We start from the raw sequence: 23,515 nt of genomic DNA on the forward strand, positions 1-23,515 counted from the left end.
AAATTGACACTGTCATAGTTTAAGTACACTTGTATTTCTACATCAAAAGCTTATGTCATTCGCACTGTATATTGTCAAAGTTGCGGACTTCAAATTTAATAAAAGGTTGATTTTGATATTTTCATTTGTAACCACTGTAATGACGCCGGGTATAATTGACGAGAGCTTTGTTTTTATTCAAGACATTTTTTTCATTTTTTTTTAACTTAAATACACATGCATGATATTCATTAGCACAATTTAAAACTTACATTCAAATGAATTCCAAGAGGATCAACATTACTTTAGACATACAAATGTAGCAACTCATTCATAACTTTAATAATTAACGACAACTTATTTTTGCCCATTTCATCATTTTTTTTCCCGAAAATTTTAAAATATAATAAGGAATGGATGGATTTTGAGTAACCTGCATTTGTGTTAAATTATTTATTAATGATCAGGTCGAGAATGCTATATAAAACAATTACCACTCATTCAAAAAAAGAAGTGTCAGCCTTTTTTTATCATACTGATTTTATTACATTTGTAGATGTCTGTTTCCGTTCGATTCCGTTAAATACCAATTCCTCAGACCAATTGGTACTTTGCGGAACGTGCAATGTGAAAAATGCCCGGCAGGCATGACTTTTTATCAGGAATTTAATGTAAAAAAACTCATCAAAATCGGACTTGAAATAAAAAACAAATATATTTTTTCAGGCCCCCACCCCCCATTGGCCCCCTTAATCTCGGGTCCCATAAGAGCAATATAAATCCGTGGGCAGTCTACAAATAGAAAATTTATAAGGAATATAAAGAACAGGTTTTTATTACATTAAAGATGTCTGTTTCCGTTCGATTCCGTTAAATACCAATTCCTCAGAGCAATTGGTACTTTACGGAACGGAACGGAACGGAATAATAAATTAAAAAGTTTAAATCAGATTCAACTTGATTACTGTTTCTAATCCTCGTCGGCACGAGAGGTGGAAGGCCTCTTTTAAAAAATATAATTACCAATGGAAGGAGTAAGATTTTTTGTTTTTGTTTAAGCTGCCTTTGTTTTATATTCCTAATTATTTATCTGGTCGGGAATGCTATCTAAAACACTTATTTCTTCTGCAAAAAGGGGTGCCAGACACATTTTTTTTTATCATACTGCTTTGATTACATTATAAATGTCTGGTTCCGTTCGATTCCGTTAAATACCAATTCCTCAGAGCAATTGGTACTTTACGGAACGGAACGGAACGGAACGGAATAATAAATTAAAAAGTTTAAATCAGATTCAACTTGATTACTGTTTCTAATCCTCGTCTGCACGAGAGGTGGAAGGCCTCTTTTAAAAAATATAATTACCAATGGAAGGAGTAAGATTTTTTGTTTTTGTTTAAGCTGCCTTTGTTTTAAATTCCTAATTATTTTTGTGGTCGGGAATGCTATCTAAAACACTTATTTCTTCTGCAAAAAGGGGTGCCAGACACATTTTTTTTTATCATACTGCTTTGATTACATTATAAATGTCTGGTTCCGTTCGATTCCGTTAAATACCAATTCCTCAGAGCAATTGGTACTTTACGGAACGGAACGGAACGGAATAATAAATTAAAAAGTTTAAATCAGATTCAACTTGATTACTGTTTCTAATCCTCGTCGGCACGAGAGGTGGAAGGCCTCTTTTAAAAAATATAATTACCAATGGAAGGAGTAAGACTTTTTGTCTAAGCTGCCTTTGTTTTAAATTCTTAATTATTTATCTGGTCGGGAATGCTATCTAAAACACTTATTTCTTCTGCAAAAAGGGGTGTCAGACACATTTTTTTTATCATACTGCTTTGATTACATTATAAATGTCTGGTTCCGTTCGATTCCGTTAAATACCAATTCCTCAGAGCAATTGGTACTTTACGGAACGGAACGGAACGGAATAATAAATTAAAAAGTTTAAATCAGATTCAACTTGATTACTGTTTCTAATCCTCGTCGGCACGAGAGGTGGAAGGCCTCTTTTAAAAAATATAATTACCAATGGAAGGAGTAAGATTTTTTGTTTTTGTTTAAGCTGCCTTTGTTTTAAATTCCTAATTATTTATCTGGTCGGGAATGCTATCTAAAACACTTATTTCTTCTGCAAAAAGGGGTGCCAGACACATTTTTTTTATCATACTGCTTTGATTACATTATAAATGTCTGGTTCCGTTCGATTCCGTTAAATACCAATTCCTCAGAGCAATTGGTACTTTACGGAACGGAACGGAACGGAATAATAAATTAAAAAGTTTAAATCAGATTCAACTTGATTACTGTTTCTAATCCTCGTCGGCACGAGAGGTGGAAGGCCTCTTTTAAAAAATATAATTACCAATGGAAGGAGTAAGACTTTTTGTCTAAGCTGCCTTTGTTTAAATTCTTAATTATTTATCTGGTCGGGAATGCTATCTAAAACACTTATTTCTTCTGCAAAAAGGGGTGTCAGACACATTTTTTTTTATCATACTGCTTTTATTACATTATAACTGTCTGGTTCCGTTCGATTCCGTTAAATACCAATTCCTCAGAGCAATTGGTACTTTGCGGAACGGAACGGAACGGAATAATAAATTAAAAAGTTTAAATCAGATTCAACTTGATTACTGTTTCTAATCCTCGTCGGCACGAGAGGTGGAAGGCCTCTTTTAAAAAATATAATTACCAATGGAGGGGGTAAGACTTTTTGTCTAAGCTGCCTTTGTTTTAAATTCTTAATTATTTATCTGGTCGGGAATGCTATCTAAAACACTTATTTCTTCTGCAAAAAGGGGTGTCAGACACATTTTTTTTATCATACTGCTTTGATTACATTATAAATGTCTGGTTCCGTTCGATTCCGTTAAATACCAATTCCCCAGAGCAATTGGTACTTTGCGGAACGGAACGGAACGGAATAATAAATTTAAAAAGTTAAAATCAGAACCAATATTTCTTATCATCGTCGGAAAGGACGACGTGAGGTCAGTCTAGATATCATAATGCATGACTTGCAAATGCGTTAATTTCATGATAATTTATCAGGACAATCCGACATATTCATTTACAGAATAGTTCCCGATGTTATACATTATTGCACATTTCACCTGTGAAGATGAGATTAAGTATACATTTGTGTTATTTGTATATGGAAAACCGTAAAACACAGAAATTTTAAAGTTTGTTTTGTTTTAAAGATTTTTCGAAATTTTGATAAATGCCCCCTTTGGATACCTTAAATGAAATTCTGTTCCGTTCCGTTCCGTTCCGTTCCGTTCCGTAAGGTAGCAATACACAGTTAGGAGTTTAGTTTCGCATTATGGCCCCTGTGGATTTTTCAAATAGGAAAGTTATTGTGAAATAAAATTCATTTTTAGACAGATGAGTGCTAATTTAGCCTTCAAAGGTGGTTTATAAGAGCATCAAGATTATTTTTTACATGTTTTATGGGCTGTTTTCTGTTTGACAGTCCGTATTTTCATAGCTAGACCGGCCATCGGTCCAGAAATTAATGTACTGTTTACAAACACTCTTTTTCTACACGAAGTTTTTGACGCAATTTTACAAAAAAATGAGATGAAAGACATATGATTTTCATTGGATTTGCTGAATGATATATGTACACAGTTTCAGAAAAGGTATTACTTCAAGCAATTGAAATGCTACTTTTAGTCAAATTTTGGGGAAATATGTGACATCTTTCCCCCCCTTTTTGCAATATTTTATAACAAATAAATGCAGATTGTTGCCATGGATACACCAAAAAGAAATTATATTTTACCATTTTATATACTGGAAATAAAATCTATGAAAGATTCTGATTACATACATATGCCCATATATGACACAAACAGTAAGCTTGATATTGCAAGAAAGCAATGAAAAGGGAATGGTAAAATTCATAAGGGCAAATTTTATTATTTTTTCCTAACTGTTTATTGCTACCTTATGGCATACTTACCAAGCTCAGAATTGTATAATTTAAGACTTTTCATGCCACAAATCTATTGATATTTAGATTCAAAATCAACTTCTGAGTAAATTAAGTGTTTAACAATGACAATATGTGTCAATTTTATTGTTTACAGTCCTTAGCAACCAAAATTAGACATTTTGACACTAGGCTTATATTTGTACTCTATCGGCTTAACGCTTGCTTCTGATGGATTGGGCTGCATGTGGTAGCCCAAGTATTGAACGCGTTGGTTTTTTTCTTGCGAATATATCATATTATTGTTTTTATCAAGATTTCATGTTACATTTTGGCATATATTAGATGTATAGTTAAATCAGATGTAAGAAATTGATTCCCTATCACCAAGTTTTTAATCAAGTCTTTGGTATGCAATAAGCATAAAGATTAACATTTTTATGCTTAAAATTGCTCAATTTTGTACAATGGTGCATCATCAGAGATCTTATTATGATATTCAACATTAAAAAACTGACAAAAGAGGTACAATTTTTAAGATTTGGCTAAACATTGAGGTAGAGACAAGATTTTACACTTTGACTTGGCCCCTTTCTTAAAATCAGTTTTTGTCGCGTTTCAGTATCAAGTGCTAACCTTCATAAAATATTCATTACTCAACCAATTTTCAAAAATAAAAGGCCAATTTACTCGTTTTAGCTAGCAGAACTCAGAAAATAAGTTAAAAGGGAGAATTTGAAAAAAATATTTACTATTATGGCATACTTACCAAGCTCAGAATTGTATAATTTAAGACTTTTCATGCCACAAATCTATTGATATTTAGATTCAAAATCAACTTCTGAGTAAATTAAGTGTTTAACAATGACAATATGTGTCAATTTTATTGTTTACAGTCCTTAGCAACCAAAATTAGACATTTTGACACTAGGCTTATATTTGTACTCTATCGGCTTAACGCTTGCTTCTGATGGATTGGGCTGCATGTGGTAGCCCAAGTATTGAACGCGTTGGTTTTTTTCTTGCGAATATATCATATTATTGTTTTTATCAAGATTTCATGTTACATTTTGGCATATATTAGATGTATAGTTAAATCAGATGTAAGAAATTGATTCCCTATCACCAAGTTTTTAATCAAGTCTTTGGTATGCAATAAGCATAAAGATTAACATTTTTATGCTTAAAATTGCTCAATTTTGTACAATGGTGCATCATCAGAGATCTTATTATGATATTCAACATTAAAAAACTGACAAAAGAGGTACAATTTTTAAGATTTGGCTAAACATTGAGGTAGAGACAAGATTTTACACTTTGACTTGGCCCCTTTCTTAAAATCAGTTTTTGTCGCGTTTCAGTATCAAGTGCTAACCTTCATAAAATATTCATTACTCAACCAATTTTCAAAAATAAAAGGCCAATTTACTCGTTTTAGCTAGCAGAACTCAGAAAATAAGTTAAAAGGGAGAATTTGAAAAAAATATTTACTATTAAGGTAGCAATACACAGTTAGGAGTTTAGTTTCGCATTATGGCCCCTGTGGATTTTTCAAATAGGAAAGTTATTGTGAAATAAAATTCATTTTTAGACAGATGAGTGCTAATTTAGCCTTCAAAGGTGGTTTATAAGAGCATCAAGATTATTTTTTACATGTTTTATGGGCTGTTTTCTGTTTGACAGTCCGTATTTTCATAGCTAGACCGGCCATCGGTCCAGAAATTAATGTACTGTTTACAAACACTCTTTTTCTACACGAAGTTTTTGACGCAATTTTACAAAAAAATGAGATGAAAGACATATGATTTTCATTGGATTTGCTGAATGATATATGTACACAGTTTCAGAAAAGGTATTACTTCAAGCAATTGAAATGCTACTTTTAGTCAAATTTTGGGGAAATATGTGACATCTTTCCCCCCCTTTTTGCAATATTTTATAACAAATAAATGCAGATTGTTGCCATGGATACACCAAAAAGAAATTATATTTTACCATTTTATATACTGGAAATAAAATCTATGAAAGATTCTGATTACATACATATGCCCATATATGACACAAACAGTAAGCTTGATATTGCAAGAAAGCAATGAAAAGGGAATGGTAAAATTCATAAGGGCAAATTTTATTATTTTTTCCTAACTGTTTATTGCTACCTAAAGTACCAATAGCCTTTATTCCAAGGTTTGATATTGAATGCTTTTTTTTTTTTTTTTTTTTATCAAACTTTGATCTGATCAGTCTCGTAGATTATAAACGAGTAATTCGTTTTTAGTTATACATTGTTACTCTTCTAACGTCTTTTTCTTTGTGCTATTAAAAAAAACCTCCCAATTTCCCACATCAGATCGACATTTATATACATATGAATACTGGAAATCTTTTTTCCGTCCGACACCACGCTCCCCACAAGAGCCCCAAGATATAATCATACCTGTCAATCACTAGCCGCAAGTTGAACATTTTGGTAAGCCTTCCTCGTGCTTTCAATTATGACATCGTTGCGAATTTTTTTTTTTTAAATTGACATGTGAAAAGAATAAAGTGATGGGAAGTTTATTTTACGACCTATCAGAACTTCTTGTGATTCTAATAAGATTTTTCTTAGGCCGCATTTCTTTCTAACAAGAATTTTGTAAACGTTGTGTCGCGTGTGTTACTGTTTTCTAAACGATACACGAGTACGTAGAAACAAATACATCGTTTGATAAATCTTTAATGACCCTGTTTGAATTTTCAATAATGCATGCACATGTTGTTGGTAATCAGACTTTTTTACAAACGAAGAAACAAATACTTCGTTTAATCAGGTTGAAGTTAGAAACAAATGGAGCGTTTGTACTAACAAACGACAAACTGCAGAAGCATTTTTAGCGTTTGCATAGTTTGTCAAAGTTTATGTAAACTTTGCAAACGTATGTTTGAAAGAAATGATCAAAACATGTGCGAGCTTAGCCGTTTGCATCGTTTGTGTTAGAAAGAAATGCATCTTTAATGAGTCTGAATCCGTAACCGTCAAAATAGCATGCTTTACAAAAAGATCAGCCAATTCAAACGTTTCTTTACACAAAGATGATTTTAAGTACGTCATACATTACATGTAAATTAAACATTTATTTAAGTAAATTTGTTTGTGTATCTATCTTTTTTGTATCTATCAATTTGGTTACAGGGTTGTACCGTGTGGTGCGTTTTCAGATTCATTTCTCAACAACTTCCTGTGAACCGAAATATTTCGGCAGGGGTATCAACGGCGGCAAGCTTACAGTTTAACTTGCTTAAATTTTATTTAAGTCAGTTTATTGAAATAAAATTGAAAATGGAAATGGGGAATGTGTCAAAGAGATAGCAACCCGACCATAGAAAAACAGCAGCAGAAGGTCACCAACGGGTCTTCAATGTAGCGAGAAACTCCCGCACCCGAAGGCGTCCTTCAGCTGGCCCTAAACAAATATATACTAGTTCAGTGATAATGAACGCCATACTAATTTCCAAATTGTACACAAGAAACTAAAATTAGAATAATACAAGACTAACAAAGGCCAGAGGCTCCTGACTTGGGACAGGCGGGAAAATGCGGCGGGGTTAAACATGTTTATGAGATCTCACCCCCCCCCCCCTTTTACCTCTAGTCAATGTAGAAAAGTAAACGCATAACAATACGCACATTTAAAATTCAGTTCTAAAGAAGTCCGAGTCTGATGTCAGAAGATTTAACAAGATAAAATAAACAAAATGACATTGTTTTTGCAGAAGATTAATCCAGACATTAACGTACTTTGGCTTCCCATTTGTTCCACTGTGAAGGATAACTTATTTACGCATTACATCATTAATAATTACCAATATTAAAATGCTGAAATGCAAGTTGTATACTTATTATTTTACTAATTTGCGTTTTGGTTCCGTTCAAATTTGCTGTTATATCATGTATAGATTCCTTGATTTTCATAACTTATCTAGTTTCAGTTGTTAAATACTAGTCAGTAAAGAGCTAAATATTTTGCCTTCCAGCAGAGCCAACAATTAAGCATCAGACGTATACGTGATACATTAATCATATATATATATGTAATATCAGTAATGGACTCCTAGACTTTTTCTCCTTTTATAGACGACTAGGCAGTATGGGCTGTGCTCATTGTTGAAGGCCGTACGGTGACCTACATGTATAGTTGTTAATTTCTGTGGCATATGGTCTCTTATCCAGAGTTTTCTCATTGGCAATCACACCACACCTTTTTTTTAAACGGACTCATTTAGCATTTGTTATATTCTCAACGGTTGAGAAAAACTCCATGGATGACAAGTCAACTGGGGTTTTGAGTTGAACATTTTAATGGTGTATGATATAAGGGTTTGAATAGGATTTATATAGAAGAAGAGAGAATATATATGGACAAAAAGTGCACAACAAAGGGCCAAAAAAGTAAATAAAATAGACACCAAGAAAACAAAGAATATAGAATAATGGGGAAAAATATGAAGACTACAGAAAAATTACTTACAACTATAAGACAATATTCAAGACCCTCGTGTGTGTTCAAATACAATCTGTATACACTATAGTATATATCTTGCTATAAAGTTCCGTTCTCAATGTTATTTGCTCGAGCATGACTGTCTGATTCTATTTAATTTTTAAATTGATGTCCAGTGGCAAACATTTCTAGAGTCGTGTCATTCAGGAAGTAAATACAAGAATAAATGAATCTGTTCATGCGCGGGTTGGTTAAAATAGAGCTCCCTACATATATCTTGTTTAAAAAAATATTTATTTTACTCAGCTATCTTCAAGGCACTATCTTCTGCTCTTACATGAAATTGTGATACTATGAAATTGACTGATAAGATTTTATTTTAGATTGCCAAAGTTTGAAGTGGTAGAGACCATTTCCGTGACCTGTGTTTGTTGCACTCTGTGGGTAAAATCCAGTAGTTTTTTTTTAGCCTACTGAGATTTTAATAACTTATTTTCGAATGATGGAACCATATCAAAATTAAGAAATAATTCATGGAAGCCATAGATTTGTTGGAAATTTACACATGGCCTGGGCCGTGATATTCGAATTTTATCCTGAGCGGTAGCGAGGGATAAAATTAACGAATATCACGGCCCAGGCCATGTGTAAATTAACAACAAATCTATGGCTTCCATGAATTATTTCGATTCTAATAGGACAAATAAGTTAATTTAAATACTGAAGCGAGGGTTGGTATGCCGTGTGTGGAGCTGTTCTTTTTTACTCCTTGTTAGATAAAGCGCAAATATTCTCATACATCTTTAACTTGCATTAATTATTTCGTTAATAACCGCTAGAAAAAATATGTTTAATTCTCAAACCCAATATTTCCGATTTTTAATTTACATGTTTTCTCGTAAGCTACCGTCAAATCCAAAATTGACATTTCGTAAAGAAGGAGCTGCCATGTTGACTCGCTGAATCAAAGGCAATAGAATAGAAAACCTCAGAATTCCATTTTAATACAATATTATACGAACTTCGTTGGTTACAAAAAAGTTTTTATTTTTGTGATATTGACTAAATATTGTTTTACTGCAACTTAAATTAGTATATTGATATTTGTTTAAATCGTAACATAAATATCAAGCTTATTTGCATCCCTTAATGAACCCCTCATTGTACATGTTGTAGAGAAAGTGTTCCATGATGAAATTGACATTGCACAAAATATACAGTGTTACTATATTTAGGAAATAAACAAAACTAGTTGCAATACATTAATTCTTTTATTATGCATCTGAATAAGAATAAAAGTTCTGTAATGTTTTTTGTTTAATTAAAATTATTAATACAATAAATTTGGCAAAGCGTTTGCAATGTAGGTTCAAATACATGTGGATTTACGTGGGGGTATATTGTAACATCCATTATTATGTATATCTCTGAGTCCGCTAAGTATAGATATATCGAGAATTTTCACACAGTGTTGTTTACAAAGCGAAAGAAGCACGTCATATTAGAATAATAAATTGAACACGGGTTTGACAGTCAGTAAACTGTCACACAAGAAATAGATTGAATGTTGCATGTACACAAGTCCAATTTGTAATGTTGTCTTTACGTCCTTCCACATTCTTTTTTTTTCAAAATTCGGGATCCGCTTTCGAATATATTATGGGAGTCTGTCAATGGAGCTAGAGATACATTTAACTACCTTGACTGACTACACAAACCTTGCACAGTAGATAAATACATCATACACAGATACACTGGCTGGTTAAAGGGACAATAATCCAGAAGTGTAAATTGCCCCAGGTATTTTAAGTATAATATTGTGTGTAATGTGTCAACAGCCACGTGTTAGTGAATTCAAAGATAATCAAAATGATCTAATTCACGTAGTAATCTCCCATGCAGCTACGCATCATCGCACTTCGCAAATAACTAGCTTTGCATTGTAAGATATTTAATTATACCCCCGCTTTGAAAAAAAGGGGGGGTATACTGTTTTACCTCTGTCTGTCCTTCCGTCAGTCCATCCGTCTGTCAGTCTGTCAGTCAGTCCGTCCGTCCCATGAATATTTTTCGTCACATTTTTTGTCAGGAACTACACAACCAGGATTTCTGAAATTTGGTTTCAGGCTTGATATAAGTCAGTTATACTTGGAACTTGATGCGTTTTCAGATAAATCACTCAACAACTTCATGTTTACCGAACACTTGATTGATTTTACACATGATAGCCAAGTTGAAATTTTTTCTCAGGAACTACAATACAAGGATTTCTGAAATTTGGTTTAATATAAGTCAGCTATACCGTGGTAACCAAGGTCTGTCGTTTTTAACTGTTTATATGGGAATTGGTGAAAAAGTCATAGTTCAAAGTCATAAATGAGTGTAAATAAGTGTTCCGTGAAAATTGTTTTCGAAAATCTAATTTGTTCATAATTCTTTTATGTAATAAAATTCGTACCTTCCCTTGTCTGATCACCAGCATGGCTAAAGGTATTACTCCCAAATGTATTGTGAGGTGACACGTTCAGGTATTCAAGCGATTTCCTGTCGGACTTGCAAGTTCATGCATCGCTTCACTTCTAAGGGTATTGATCAGTGTATACTACCGATAACTTGAAACTTTCCATTTTGAACTATCAGGTGTATAGTATAAATCTCTGTCTTGCGTGTCCGATATACTAGTCATTACTAAACGCATAAGCTTGTTTATAAATTACATTTCTGGTGTTAAGAATATTATTTATAAAAATCTAAATAATTCCAAAAAAAAAAGATTTGATAAAATAAAAATCTGTTTTCACATTTTTTCCAAGGGTAAATTTGGGGAAATGTAAGTACTCGTTCTCAAAAGTGAAGGACAGTTTGAAACATACAAGAAATATTGATTTTTATCGACCATTCTTTTATACGCCTTGATAGAAAGTTACGGAACTATAGATAGTTGCAATTCAAAATTATATAAATTGCTTGTTACACCCTCAGCTGCCACTATATGTAATGCTAAAATTGAAAGAAAAAATTGTTTTCGACTTGTCGCGAAAAAAATTAGTTTGTTTTTCGCCATAGGCGAAAAAAAAAGTTTGTACAGAAAAAAACAACATAGCCCCCCCCCCCCCCCCCCCTTCCGAAAATCAAATGGTTGCTGCCTAATGTACAATGATGTGAACATGGTTCTGAAAGTACATTATGCCAAATTTCCTGTTCCGACATGCATGTTATATATGCCACTGGACAAACACTAATTATCCCCAAGGGATGTGAATATTTTGCTGGAAAACTATTGAGTATCAAAGTTTCAAATTAATTTCGGGATTTATTTTCCTTCTTGGTATTCAATATTCAATAACAGAAAAAAGAATAAACTGCTTGTCCGCTAAATATAGGGGTATTTTATAGTTATATTAAAAAATAGGGATATATGACATTAAATTGGTTCTGTCTTTTTTTAAACATCGTTAAAAAGATGTGTGTCTAAGGTGAACGACACAAGAACCCTGTAATACTAGTACGAGAGAATAGCATGTAAACATTCCTTCTCAATAATATGGTTGTATTGGAAATCTTGTCATACAGATTGACAACTCATGGTCCGATATGCATGTAATATTTGCCACATGACGCCCATAGTTCTTTCTACCATCATCATCTAATTCTTTGATATTGCTGTAAACATCGATGGTTCACACCCAAACAAAATGGGAGTAATGTACCTTCTGATAGCTTCTCCGTGTTATACACAAATACACTTTATACATAAAGTTTGCAGTATTAAACATATTCCTCAGAAATCAGTTATCATAAAACCATACGAGTTATGATAAACCTTGATAAAACACAGTTCTGTTATCATAAAACATAAAAGAATGCACTATGTAAACTGGAGTAAAATTATGAGACAGTTCTAAGCACTGTACATGTACTATAGTAAAGTTGTAAGTCGGTTCTGTCACAAAACTTGTAAGCGATGGTCCATGCAGTTATATTCATGTCTGGAAATGTCCTTGGCTGTTTATCCAAAAGATATAGTCTGGTTTTTTTCTGTTTCCCATCGGTTTTTTTTAGAAATGCATTTAAGAGTGAATCGTTAACTGGGTAAAGACCAGTGGCAAATATCTCTCTGTACGTTCTGTCGATTTGGGAAGATATTTTCTAATTCATTTGAAAATATCTATATGTGTTTGCAATGTTCAATGCTTGGACTTCGAAAAGGCGCTAATAAAGCTAAATAAATATTATTTTGATAAAAAAGCGGTAATACAACAAATTTAATTTTTCAAACAAATAATTCTGTAAACATCGCGTGTGAGGGTTTACACGGAGTTAAAAGAAAAGACAACAGGGCAAATCTGATGAAAAAAAAATCCAGAAAATTCATAGTAACAGGAAATTAAACAGTAATTGAAACCCCCTCCTCAAACAAATGTACCTCATGACCTGTATTATGCTGAGGTACAATTTTTTTGGTGAAAAAAATATAGAATGCTGGATGTGTTTCGATGTGCTATTGGGAAATCCTTTGAAAAAATGGGTAGGGTTCACCAGGCCACGGCTTAGGTAGCACTTCACAGAAAATATAGTTACAATTGAGCCACAGAATGTTTAATAACCTTCCAACCCTGGCCTTCTAATACGTTAGGCCAACTGTTAGTGTCATACATGCAAAACTACAGACCTATCTACGGAGTGCTGCCATACTCACATGCTCCCGATACTAGTATGCTGAAGAAGTAATGAAATTAATAGAACCAGAGCTGGATTTAGTGGGGAATGGGGTTGATGGGAGTTTTTAATAGTCTTGATTTGATTGATTGATATGCATGGAAGTTTTTAACGACACTGACTCAATGACTGGCTATACAACACATAGAAGTTTTTGACGACATTGACTGCCTAAACAGCCCTTTGAGTTTCTCAGTCGGCTATAAAGGGGGAATGACACGGTGTCCGCCCCCTTTTGTTGAAAAATAAATATTGATTATATAGGGAATCACTTAGGAATGACTGGAGCTGGTCCTCTCATGAAATTATCAGTTAGTCTCCCCTCTCCTTATGTATAAAAAAATCTGGATCTGCCACTGAAAACAAGTTTAATAAATTAAAAAAAAGAATGTGTCACTAGTATACACGGATGCCCAATCCGCACTATCATTTTCTATGTTTAACAGACCAGGGACTTTCTTTACTTAGTATAGAAAGTCCCTGAGTGGACTGAGGAAATGAGGTAATTCTAATTTGGCATTAAATTTAGAAAGATCATATCATTGTGAAAATGTGTACTAAGTTTAAAATTGATCATTGTTGATTGGATATCAACTTCATCAAACACTACCTCGACCAAAAACTTCAACCTGACGCGGGACAGACGGACGAACGAACAAACAGACCAGAAACAATGCTGAGAATGGAACATCCTAAGTATATATTTTTAATCTTTATTGCAAAATTACACCCATAAGGGTTAAGCAATATAAACAAACATTTGTAAATACAATGTAATATAAGGTAATCTTATACACTCCCAGTCCTGAAACACAAACAAAATTAAAAGTCATCTGATTGCATTCTTATAACTGTTAATACTGATGAAGTCGCTTTATCATTGATTTATAAGATACAAGTTGTGACCTTCGAAATTGTTTTATATTATTTTTTTTGTATATTTTCCTATAGACTTTTAAGGTACCTCCGTTGTCCTTAAAAAAATTCCTTCCATAATATCCAAAACTTCATCGTTGATTTGAAAAAAAAATGATTTTAGATTTTCGATTATCAATTGAAATGAACCTACTAGAGCCTCAACTTTCAAGCGCACAATAATGTCAATCATTACACATCACTTTAACCCTGAATTGACATTCCACAATCGGTCAGTATATAACATCACCTGTGTTTATAGTTACAGGGTATTTCCCGCCGTTGGAAAATCCCGTGCAGTCGACACAATTGATTTTTAACATTCTCTATCATGAGCGAGGTCAAGTTTTAGATCAAGTTAATTACATATATTTTTAACGTTAATTATTTAATTATTAAAAAAAAAACGTATCATCATTTCTTTTCTTTTCTTTTTTTTTGCTAGTATAGTAAATAAATCTCAGTCCCGGAATGTAGATACACTTAAATTTAGACCTGGAAGTGCCTTCTTATAAATGGAGAAACTGTCTTTCACATTAAAATTTAAAAGAATATTATCGCTCAGGCATATTTTAAATTTTGTAATAAGATGATTGATTGTTGGTTGTTTAACTTCCAGTGGCAAATATTCCATAAATGTCAGGACGAACTTAGTTTTAAGATCGAACTCTCAAAAAATAATTGAAAAACAGTAATGATGACAGAAGAACTTTAATACGTGTGAAATAACCATCCAATCTTTTAAATATAACTTATTTATATTTCAAAAAATAACAGTTTAGTTTACAAGACGTGCATTGACGTACTTTCATATCTTTAAAATGGAACTTCTTTGTCTAAAAGACAACCTACGAGTTGTCGAAATCCAGTTGCATGCATACTATATACATACATAATTATGCATATTATGCATCGACGATTGTTGTATTACGCTACATACTGCTATACCAATTGACCCCTGATATCAACTAAGGTTAGAACTTCCTACAGGCCGGTCATTTTATTTTTGTTCCAATAAACGGTTCTTGAATCAATTATAATTTCTGAAGTATTTACGATGAAAGCATTATTCTCAAATCGTCTTACACAATGATAAAATTGTATTTATACCACAATTGAAAAGTAATTTAATAAAACAAATGACAGATGAACTGATTAATTATAAAGATGAATGTATGTCCATATGCTCATATATATACACATTCGAACTTGTCATTATCTCATCGTAGCATATTGTTAATGTTGCTAATATATGCCTTCAACCCCAAGAGGTATAAATGTGCATTTCATTCTGAAAGATTAATGGATCAGCAGGTGATCAAGATCGTTTTAAAAATTCCTATTTGCCAATGAAGTTTAAATGATCTTCGGCCTCAGACATACACATGTATTTTTCAATCATAAAAGTAAACCTTTAACCCCGAGAAATATAAAATCTGTTTCTCTCTAAATTTACAGAAACATTATGTGATAAATTTTTGAAAATTCCGTTTATCTCAATCGATTAATGATAGTTCTGTAAACTTCTACATATATTACAATCTGTACCTCAATACAACCGTCCCTCACACTTAACAGATAATACAACGATCAATTAATGATTGAACGTCGCTCACGCATAACGGATTATACAACCGACCTTTTAATAACCGTCGCTCACGCATCACTGGTTCTATCAATGACTCAATACACACCCGTTTTATCGGACAAACGGATAATTCCCTGAGACACGGAAAATCTCCGGAGAACCGCAAAATATTCTGTAAAACGGAAAATCTACGATGAACCTCTATTTATTATCCGTTCCGCGGAGATTGGCCAAAAAACACCGAATATTTTACAAAAATCGCGGTCATTTGCCAAATAGGTCTACCAGTGTTTATTTACCTTAAATTTTAATTACCTGTAAAATCCTACATTTTGAATAAATATATATTGCAAATGTATTGATTTAAAAATGTTGAAATAAAATATAAATTTGTATATATATCATGTATATCTTAAGTATGCAATATCATAATTCAGAAAAACTAAATTTTAAATCAGTAAGAATAAGTGTTATAAATGAATAGAACATTTCAAATTCATTAATTTTATAAGCTGACACATTATATTTGTCTTTTTATCAAGATTTTACTTCAATTAATAGTAGAAACAACCATGAAAATTTCAATTGACCAGTATTTGCCAGTGTTGACCACTTGGGGAGTATTGTCCGGGGCGGTAAATACCGGTAAATACCACTGGTAAAGTTTTTTACCCTCTCGGCCGTGGTATTTGCCCAAAAAATACTCTATCCGACTGGATGCTTGTAATGTCACAATCATCAATGTGTTTTTTGAAAGTAAACATTTGGTGTAATTAAACAGATATAAATATAGCATGTTCTTGACAGGTATTTGCAAAAAAATATCAGTCTTGGGAATAAATTTCCCTCGCCTTACAGATTGTGAAATTTAACTTATGTTTTATTCAAGAAATGATATGTTGCCATAGACAGTTAAATTTACAATTTATTAAACATGAATTACATTTTGAAATAAGAAACCTACAAGCTAATTTTGTGATTAAAACATTATGCATGTATGTATTTATTATTAGCAGTATTATTGTACATGTGAAACTTAAATTATCTCTTGTTTAAAAAAAAAACAACACATTTTCACATGTTGAAGAAGAAATTTAAGAAAAAAATTAAATGTTTATACTACAGTAAAAGGAAAACAATATTAAAGTACAATATTTTTACCTTTATATTTCAGCTTGCCTGCTGCTGTGGAAGTGCAGCCTGCAGTTTGTGCTGTGCAGCATGTCCATCATGCAAAAACTCCACAGCTGCCAGACTTGGCTACTCTCTTATGTTAATAATGGGAGCAGTAGTTGCCTGTATATTTTTGGCACCAGGACTTCGTGGTACACTAGATGATGTAAGTTCTGTAATATCAAGGTCTGCTAATATGTTGTACAGATGGAGACATAGGGGTAATATAAGCAACACAGTTAAAGAAAACATAGATATAGGAAGATGTGGTGTGAGTGCCAATGAGACAACTCTCCATCCAAATAACAATTTAAAAAGTAAACCATTATAGGTTAAAGTACGGCCTTCAACACGGAGCCTTGGCTCACACCGAACAACAAGCTATGTATAGCCCCAAAATGTATAGCTATGTATAGCTATTGTTGAACAAAATACAGTTCAGATAGAAAATATTTAGTTAGTTTTTGTGCGTGTTGTAGTAAAATCATTATGAAATAAAGTCAACCACCAATTGCAAATCTTCACATGGTGGTTAACTTTGTTGAATACATGTAGTTCAAGCAACTTGGATCCATTAAGAATTATGAGGGGGTGAGATGTTTTTTAGATAGATTAAATTAATTTTAGAAAATTTTATTACAAGACAAATTATCAATGCTCAAACAAAAAACTGTTTGTCTAATGATGTTTTGTAAACATAACAGTGCGATTTATTCTAATAAATTATGCTAAATAAATTTGCAGATACCAGGCCTATGTAAGAATTGGGTAGATACAAAGATTCCTGGAACAAGTTGGGATGTATTTAAACAGAACAACGCCACTGAGAAGAAAGAATGGTGTGATAGTGTTGTTGGGTACCTGTCAGTGTATAGGATTTGTTTTGCCATGGCAGCGTTCTTCTTTCTGATGGCACTTATAATGATAGCAGTCAAGTCATCGAAGGATCCCAGATCAGGAATTCAGAATGGGTTTGTACTTTAAAGAATAACACTACTGTATTTAAACATTTGCCACTGTCAGTTGAAGATTTGATGGTCACAACTGAAGTAAAACATTGATGGTGAATCAAATATTCAATGGAAACCTACATTTAAGATGTATTACATGATATTGACCTTGCTTGTCAGAATAGCTGACCCTGGATTATTTAAGTACATTTAAACATATAAAGACTAGGGTTAATTAAAACATTTGAAGAAATTAAATTTATAAATGTCAACTTCTAAGTTTGATGTACATGATGTAATAAAATTAACGGTACCAATTTTCTTGCACCAGATGCGCATTTCGACAATACATGTCTCTTCAGTGATGCTCGTGGCCAAAATATTTGCAATCCAAAGCTTATATAAAAGATGAAGAGCTATTATCCAAAAGGTCCAAAAAGTATAGCCAAATCCTTATGATAACAAAAATCATCATTTTATGAACAGAAAAGGTTTTACCTGGGTAACACTTATTTAATATATCTTCTTTTTTTCTTCCAGATTCTGGTTCTTTAAGATCATAATCCTGATTGGAATCTGTGTTGGAGCATTCTTTATTCCTAGAGGGGAATTCGGAAAAGGTATAACCATGTCTTTTTAAAAGGTCATATATATATTGGAAACTGTAAAAAGGAGACAATTCAACATATGGTATCATAAAAAATGAACGGGTTGGATGGACATACTAACTTTAACACCCTTTATGGAACTGTTTCTGTACATTTACTGTATATGTGTATAAAAAGAAGATGTGGTATGATTGCCAATGCGACAACTATCCACAAAATACCAAAATGACACAAACATTAACAATTATAGGTCACTGTACGGCCTTCAACAATGAGCAAAGCCCATACCGCATATAGTCAGCTATAAAAGGCCCCGATAAGACAATGTAAAACAATTCAAGCCAGAAAACTAACAGCCTTATTTATGTGAAAACATGAAAGAAAAAAAAAAAAAAAAAAAAAGGGGGAAAAAAAAAAGTGTGTATATCTCTGTTATTTCTTAGTTTTGTTTTAATTTGAAAGAAACAGTAAAATACTTCTAGAAATATATCTTACAATTTCATCAAGATCTATAAGCAAAAACACAAATTATGAAATGATATGCCTATGTCACTGCTAAATTTAAAACATGCTTATACTGAATTGGAAACAATACAGACTTGCTTTGCACAGTACAAGTACTTTAAAAACTTAAAGATCCTTTCATGTACAAGTTCAACTCAAAGAAAGAACATTTAGAAGTAAAAAAGAACTTTAACTCAACAACCCTGACACTCAACTAAGAACGAGATACAGATTTCAGCCAAAATTTATACTTTGATGGTCAGTACCATTAAAATACAAAGACTGTACTTTGACCTATAATGGTTTATGTTTACAAATCATGACTAAGAATCGAGAGTTTTTCCATTGGCCCATCTTCTTATATCTATATGAATAATTTTGAAATGTTTGCTCATCAATGAGCTTATTTTATTCAATTTCAGCATGGATGTACATAGGTCTGATTGGAGCGTTCTTGTTTGTGTTGATCCAGCTTGTCCTAATTATTGACTTTGCACATGGATGGGCAGAAAGCTGGGTAGAGAAATACGAAGAAACTGAATCCAAATGTTACTATTTTGGTAAGTAACTATGTTTATATAAAGTTAACATCAACTTCTTTTGATAGGTCTTCAGAACGTTTAAGAAAAAGGTAACATTCCCTCCTGGTTTATACAAACAATATTATTACGGTTAATATGACAGTCTCTATTGGATTGTATGTGGAAGCATGCTAGTCTGGACTGCAAAAAGTCAAAGGTTTTTCAGTATGAATGACCACATACATTTAATTGTCAGTTGTAGTATTGTCAGCTTCTAAGCAAGAGACACAACATCTAAAAGCCATTTGTTACAGAATCATCTTAGTTGTAGTGTACTTTTGATTTGTGGGAATCTACATTGAAAATCAGAGATACTACACACTACATTAACAATGAAAGGTACAACGTTCACTAACAGAGGGCTACATTAATATCAGAGTTAAAACATAATTATAGATATATTCTGAATAGCTTAACAGATATTCTATTAAACATGTTAAAAAGGATTCTTCTATAAAAAAGTGATAATTTTTTATTGTCATAAACTATTTTAGTATTCTTATTATCATATATGTTTCATTCATTTCAGGGTTGCTGTTTTTCACTGTTGTGTTTTATATCATGGCCCTAACATGTGTTATACTGTTCTACGTCTTTTATGCCAAGGTAAATTTATACAGGTAGATGAAAAAATGAACGAAGGCCATAAATGATTGTCTTCTGTGAAATATGTGACATTGAAATAATCACTTTTGTTGATATTGATATTTGTATTTGATATAGAAATTATTAGTGTTATAAGAGAGGTGAAAAATACTAAACAGATATTTTTGTTCGGTGTGAGCCAAGGCTCCATGTTGAAGGCGGTACATTGCCCTATAATGGTTTTCTTTTTTTAAAAATTGTTATTTGTATGGAGAGTTGTCTCATTGGCACTCACAACACATCTTCCTATATCTATTCAAACTCATAAGTCAAATATAAACCGACAAGGCTGTGGCTGAAAAAGAAAGACCAACAGACAAAAAATACTTAATATTACACAAAACTAAAGAGTAAAGATAGAGCAACACGAACCCCACCAAAAACTGCAGGTGATCTCTGTTGCTCTGGAAGGGTCAGCAGATCCTGCTCCAAATATGGCACCTGATATCTGAGAGTGTAATACCACCAAAACAAAGACTTCACATATGGTTGTATAAGAAATAGTTCATACTGTTTACATAGAACTACTGCTCTTTGGATTGTTTTGTTAAGGAGATATTACATTTTAGACATAAAAAGCTATCACTCTCTATATATTGGCTTTATTTTTTTTAGGGTGACTGTCACCTACACAAGTTTTTTGTCAGTTTTAACCTGATATTGTGTATTGCTGTATCTGTTCTGGCCATTCTACCAAAGATCCAGGAAGGTAAGAATATAAGTATATAGGAAGTAAACAAAAAGTTCAGGTATACCAATAAATGGCAGTGAAAACAGTAGTAACTTGCTTAAACTGCAAAATAACCAAATGAAGTAATACTATTTATATTGACAGGGCAATTGTCTCATGCTTGATATATGGATATTTAAAACTCAGTATTTTTTTGTTTCAGTTGAGAGAATAATTTATACTTTTATTTCAAGTTACCTTAATGTACAAATTCCTATTGTATAGTAATAATCAAGTTCAAGAGTGAAATTGTGTGGCTTTACTTTTACCTCCTAGAGTTATAATGCCCTTAAAATATGGAAAAAATTGCTGAAGTTTTCTTTTCTGTTCTTAACTTAAACAATCCTCAAAATAAGTTATGGATCTTTTACACAATGCGTATTACCACAGAAAACAGATCAAGTTTTAATTTCGGTTGCATCACCTGTTCTGTTCTAGAGTATTGCCCCTTTACAAAGGAGATTTGAATAAAAAAAATGTTGAAGTTTTGCCTCAACCAAAATGTCATGAAACTTATATGCAATATATATATACACAAACCTCAGAATAAGTATGAATTTGGGTAGCATGACTAATACTGTTCTTGAGTTATGTCCCTTATGAGCTATTGCTATTTCATGGTGTTCTCACCCATATGATTTTCATTACTTTCACAAGTACTATAACATTTATATTTTGTGATAATATTAAGTAATACTGTGGATTCATGTATTTTTGTGTGTATCAATTTTCGTGGATTGCTGAAAACTTGCATTTTCTTGGATATTTGATTTCGTGGTTTTGCCAATCTTTGTATACAAAGTCTATTGAAAATATTTTATTCATTGAACATTTGAATTCGTGGTTCACCTGTTCCCATGAAACCCACGACAATTGGTATCCACAGAATAATAATGAATCCACAGTATGTTATTTTGTTTTCATGTATGCCTTCAACCCCATTCGGGTATAATACATTGCTGTAATAGAGCATTATTTTCATTAGCTTATAATGTATTTTGATTATATTTCAGTGAACCCCAGATCTGGACTTCTCCAGGCTGCTATTATCTCCATCTATGTACAGTATCTGACCTGGTCAGCCATGACAAACAATCCAGGTAGATAATTACTAGTTATATATCATGATATTGGAAAATTGCCAGTGTACTGTTTGTTTTTGCTCTGTTTATGATATGTTTTAAGTGCAATAACTTAATTCATAAAATTGGTGTGGAACTTTTCATAAATAGCACTTTGAAACTTTAGTTTCTTGATGTAGACTTTAAAGTGTAAAAAAATATTTGCAAAGGTTGTATTTTTTGATTGAGATAAAATCAAAAGACTGTCTGTTCTGATGAATTTGTTCTATAAATGAATAAAGAATTAAGGACACGATTAACATTAAAATGAAACAATGCAAACATGTTTTGCCATAAAAATCTCAAAATTTTAATACAAAAATAATCTACTTGTGATATTTAAATGTACAGTTATCTTACGTTTAGAGTGACATTTTAATAAAGATTTGATTTTATAACTTTTACAGAAAGAGAGTGTAACCCAAGTTTGACAGCCATTACTGGAGGGTCTAAACCAGGAGACAAACAACAGATCTGGACTGGGGACACCTTTGATTGGCAGAGTATTATTGGACTCTTTATCTGGCTCTTTGCTGTTCTCTACTCTAGGTATAATTTATACTTGTACATGATAACCTTTTTTTTTTACCATTGTTATAAATTTATAGACAGATGCAAAAGTAAAATGTAGTTCACCAACTTTTTACCTGCACTAATTAGGATAGAGAAGGAGTAACTATTCTATTTTTTGTTCTGCTATTTTTTTTTGCTTTTTAAAGAGAATGGGTTTTATACTGCTTTAACAATTTTCACCAATATGAATATTAGGAGCTGTAGTATATATGTCTGACAATAAACAGGAACAGTTGTTCAACATGAAAATGCTCAGAAGAAAATCATGGTCATATTCTTTTATAAATATCCTTGGAATATCAGATAAAGTAATTTTATACAGTTTTCATTGTTTTGTTGCCACAATGGCATGTATATAATTATATAATTTTATTAATATTTTGATAGCAATTTACTCTGTGTTATCAAAACTTTGTGAATTAGTATGTTTATTTTTCAAATTGCACCTTATTTTTTCAAAAATAAGAATGTTTATAATTCTACTTTTTTCTTGAGTTATATACAATAACTGAATGTTTCTTCATGACAGTATTCGTACGTCCAGTAACAGCCAAGTAGGAAAACTAACCATGTCTGAGAAAACTATCCTACAGTCCGACAATGGTATGTATATATTGATATATAGATAAAAACTCCAATTATTTGATAAAACACAGGTTCACTCAGGTAAATGTTGTAATTGTATGTATCTGTATAAAACATAGGTGCAGGATTTTTCTTCAGAAATTGTTGGTATCAAGGGTTGACCATTCAATAACACTTATTATATTTTTTATTATTGTAAAGTTTACTCACAGATTTTTTAAAAAGAAATCTTGCACAAAAAGATATTTTATATGAGTGCTAGATATTTCGCTTGCTTTCACTATTGTTTGAAAGTTGCTTCTAGATAGGTATCAGAATGTTAAAATCTTGATCCTCTTAATTTTGTAAATTACATATCTAAATGAATTATTAGGTACATTTTGTGATCTTTTAAAAATTTCAATAATTACATACAGT

The 23,515-nt window shown here is 32.2% G+C and overlaps 1 protein-coding gene across 2 annotated transcripts in view; it reads left to right on the forward strand.

The window, feature by feature from the left end:
* Window positions 1-23,515, forward strand: part of LOC134691183 (serine incorporator 1-like) — a 45,915-nt gene that overhangs the window by 12,692 nt on the left and 9,708 nt on the right. For both annotated transcript variants that reach the window (XM_063551506.1, XM_063551507.1), the window contains exons 2-10: window positions 16,803-16,967; window positions 17,546-17,772; window positions 18,292-18,371; window positions 19,286-19,423; window positions 19,974-20,050; window positions 20,705-20,798; window positions 21,833-21,919; window positions 22,348-22,489; window positions 23,043-23,116. In XM_063551506.1, the coding sequence (XP_063407576.1) occupies window positions 16,803-16,967; window positions 17,546-17,772; window positions 18,292-18,371; window positions 19,286-19,423; window positions 19,974-20,050; window positions 20,705-20,798; window positions 21,833-21,919; window positions 22,348-22,489; window positions 23,043-23,116 (1,084 nt within the window). The remainder of the gene's footprint in view (window positions 1-16,802; window positions 16,968-17,545; window positions 17,773-18,291; window positions 18,372-19,285; window positions 19,424-19,973; window positions 20,051-20,704; window positions 20,799-21,832; window positions 21,920-22,347; window positions 22,490-23,042; window positions 23,117-23,515) is intronic.

The sequence above is a fragment of the Mytilus trossulus genome, chromosome 11 (assembly GCF_036588685.1).
Source record: "Mytilus trossulus isolate FHL-02 chromosome 11, PNRI_Mtr1.1.1.hap1, whole genome shotgun sequence".
NCBI lineage: Eukaryota > Metazoa > Mollusca > Bivalvia > Mytilida > Mytilidae > Mytilus > Mytilus trossulus.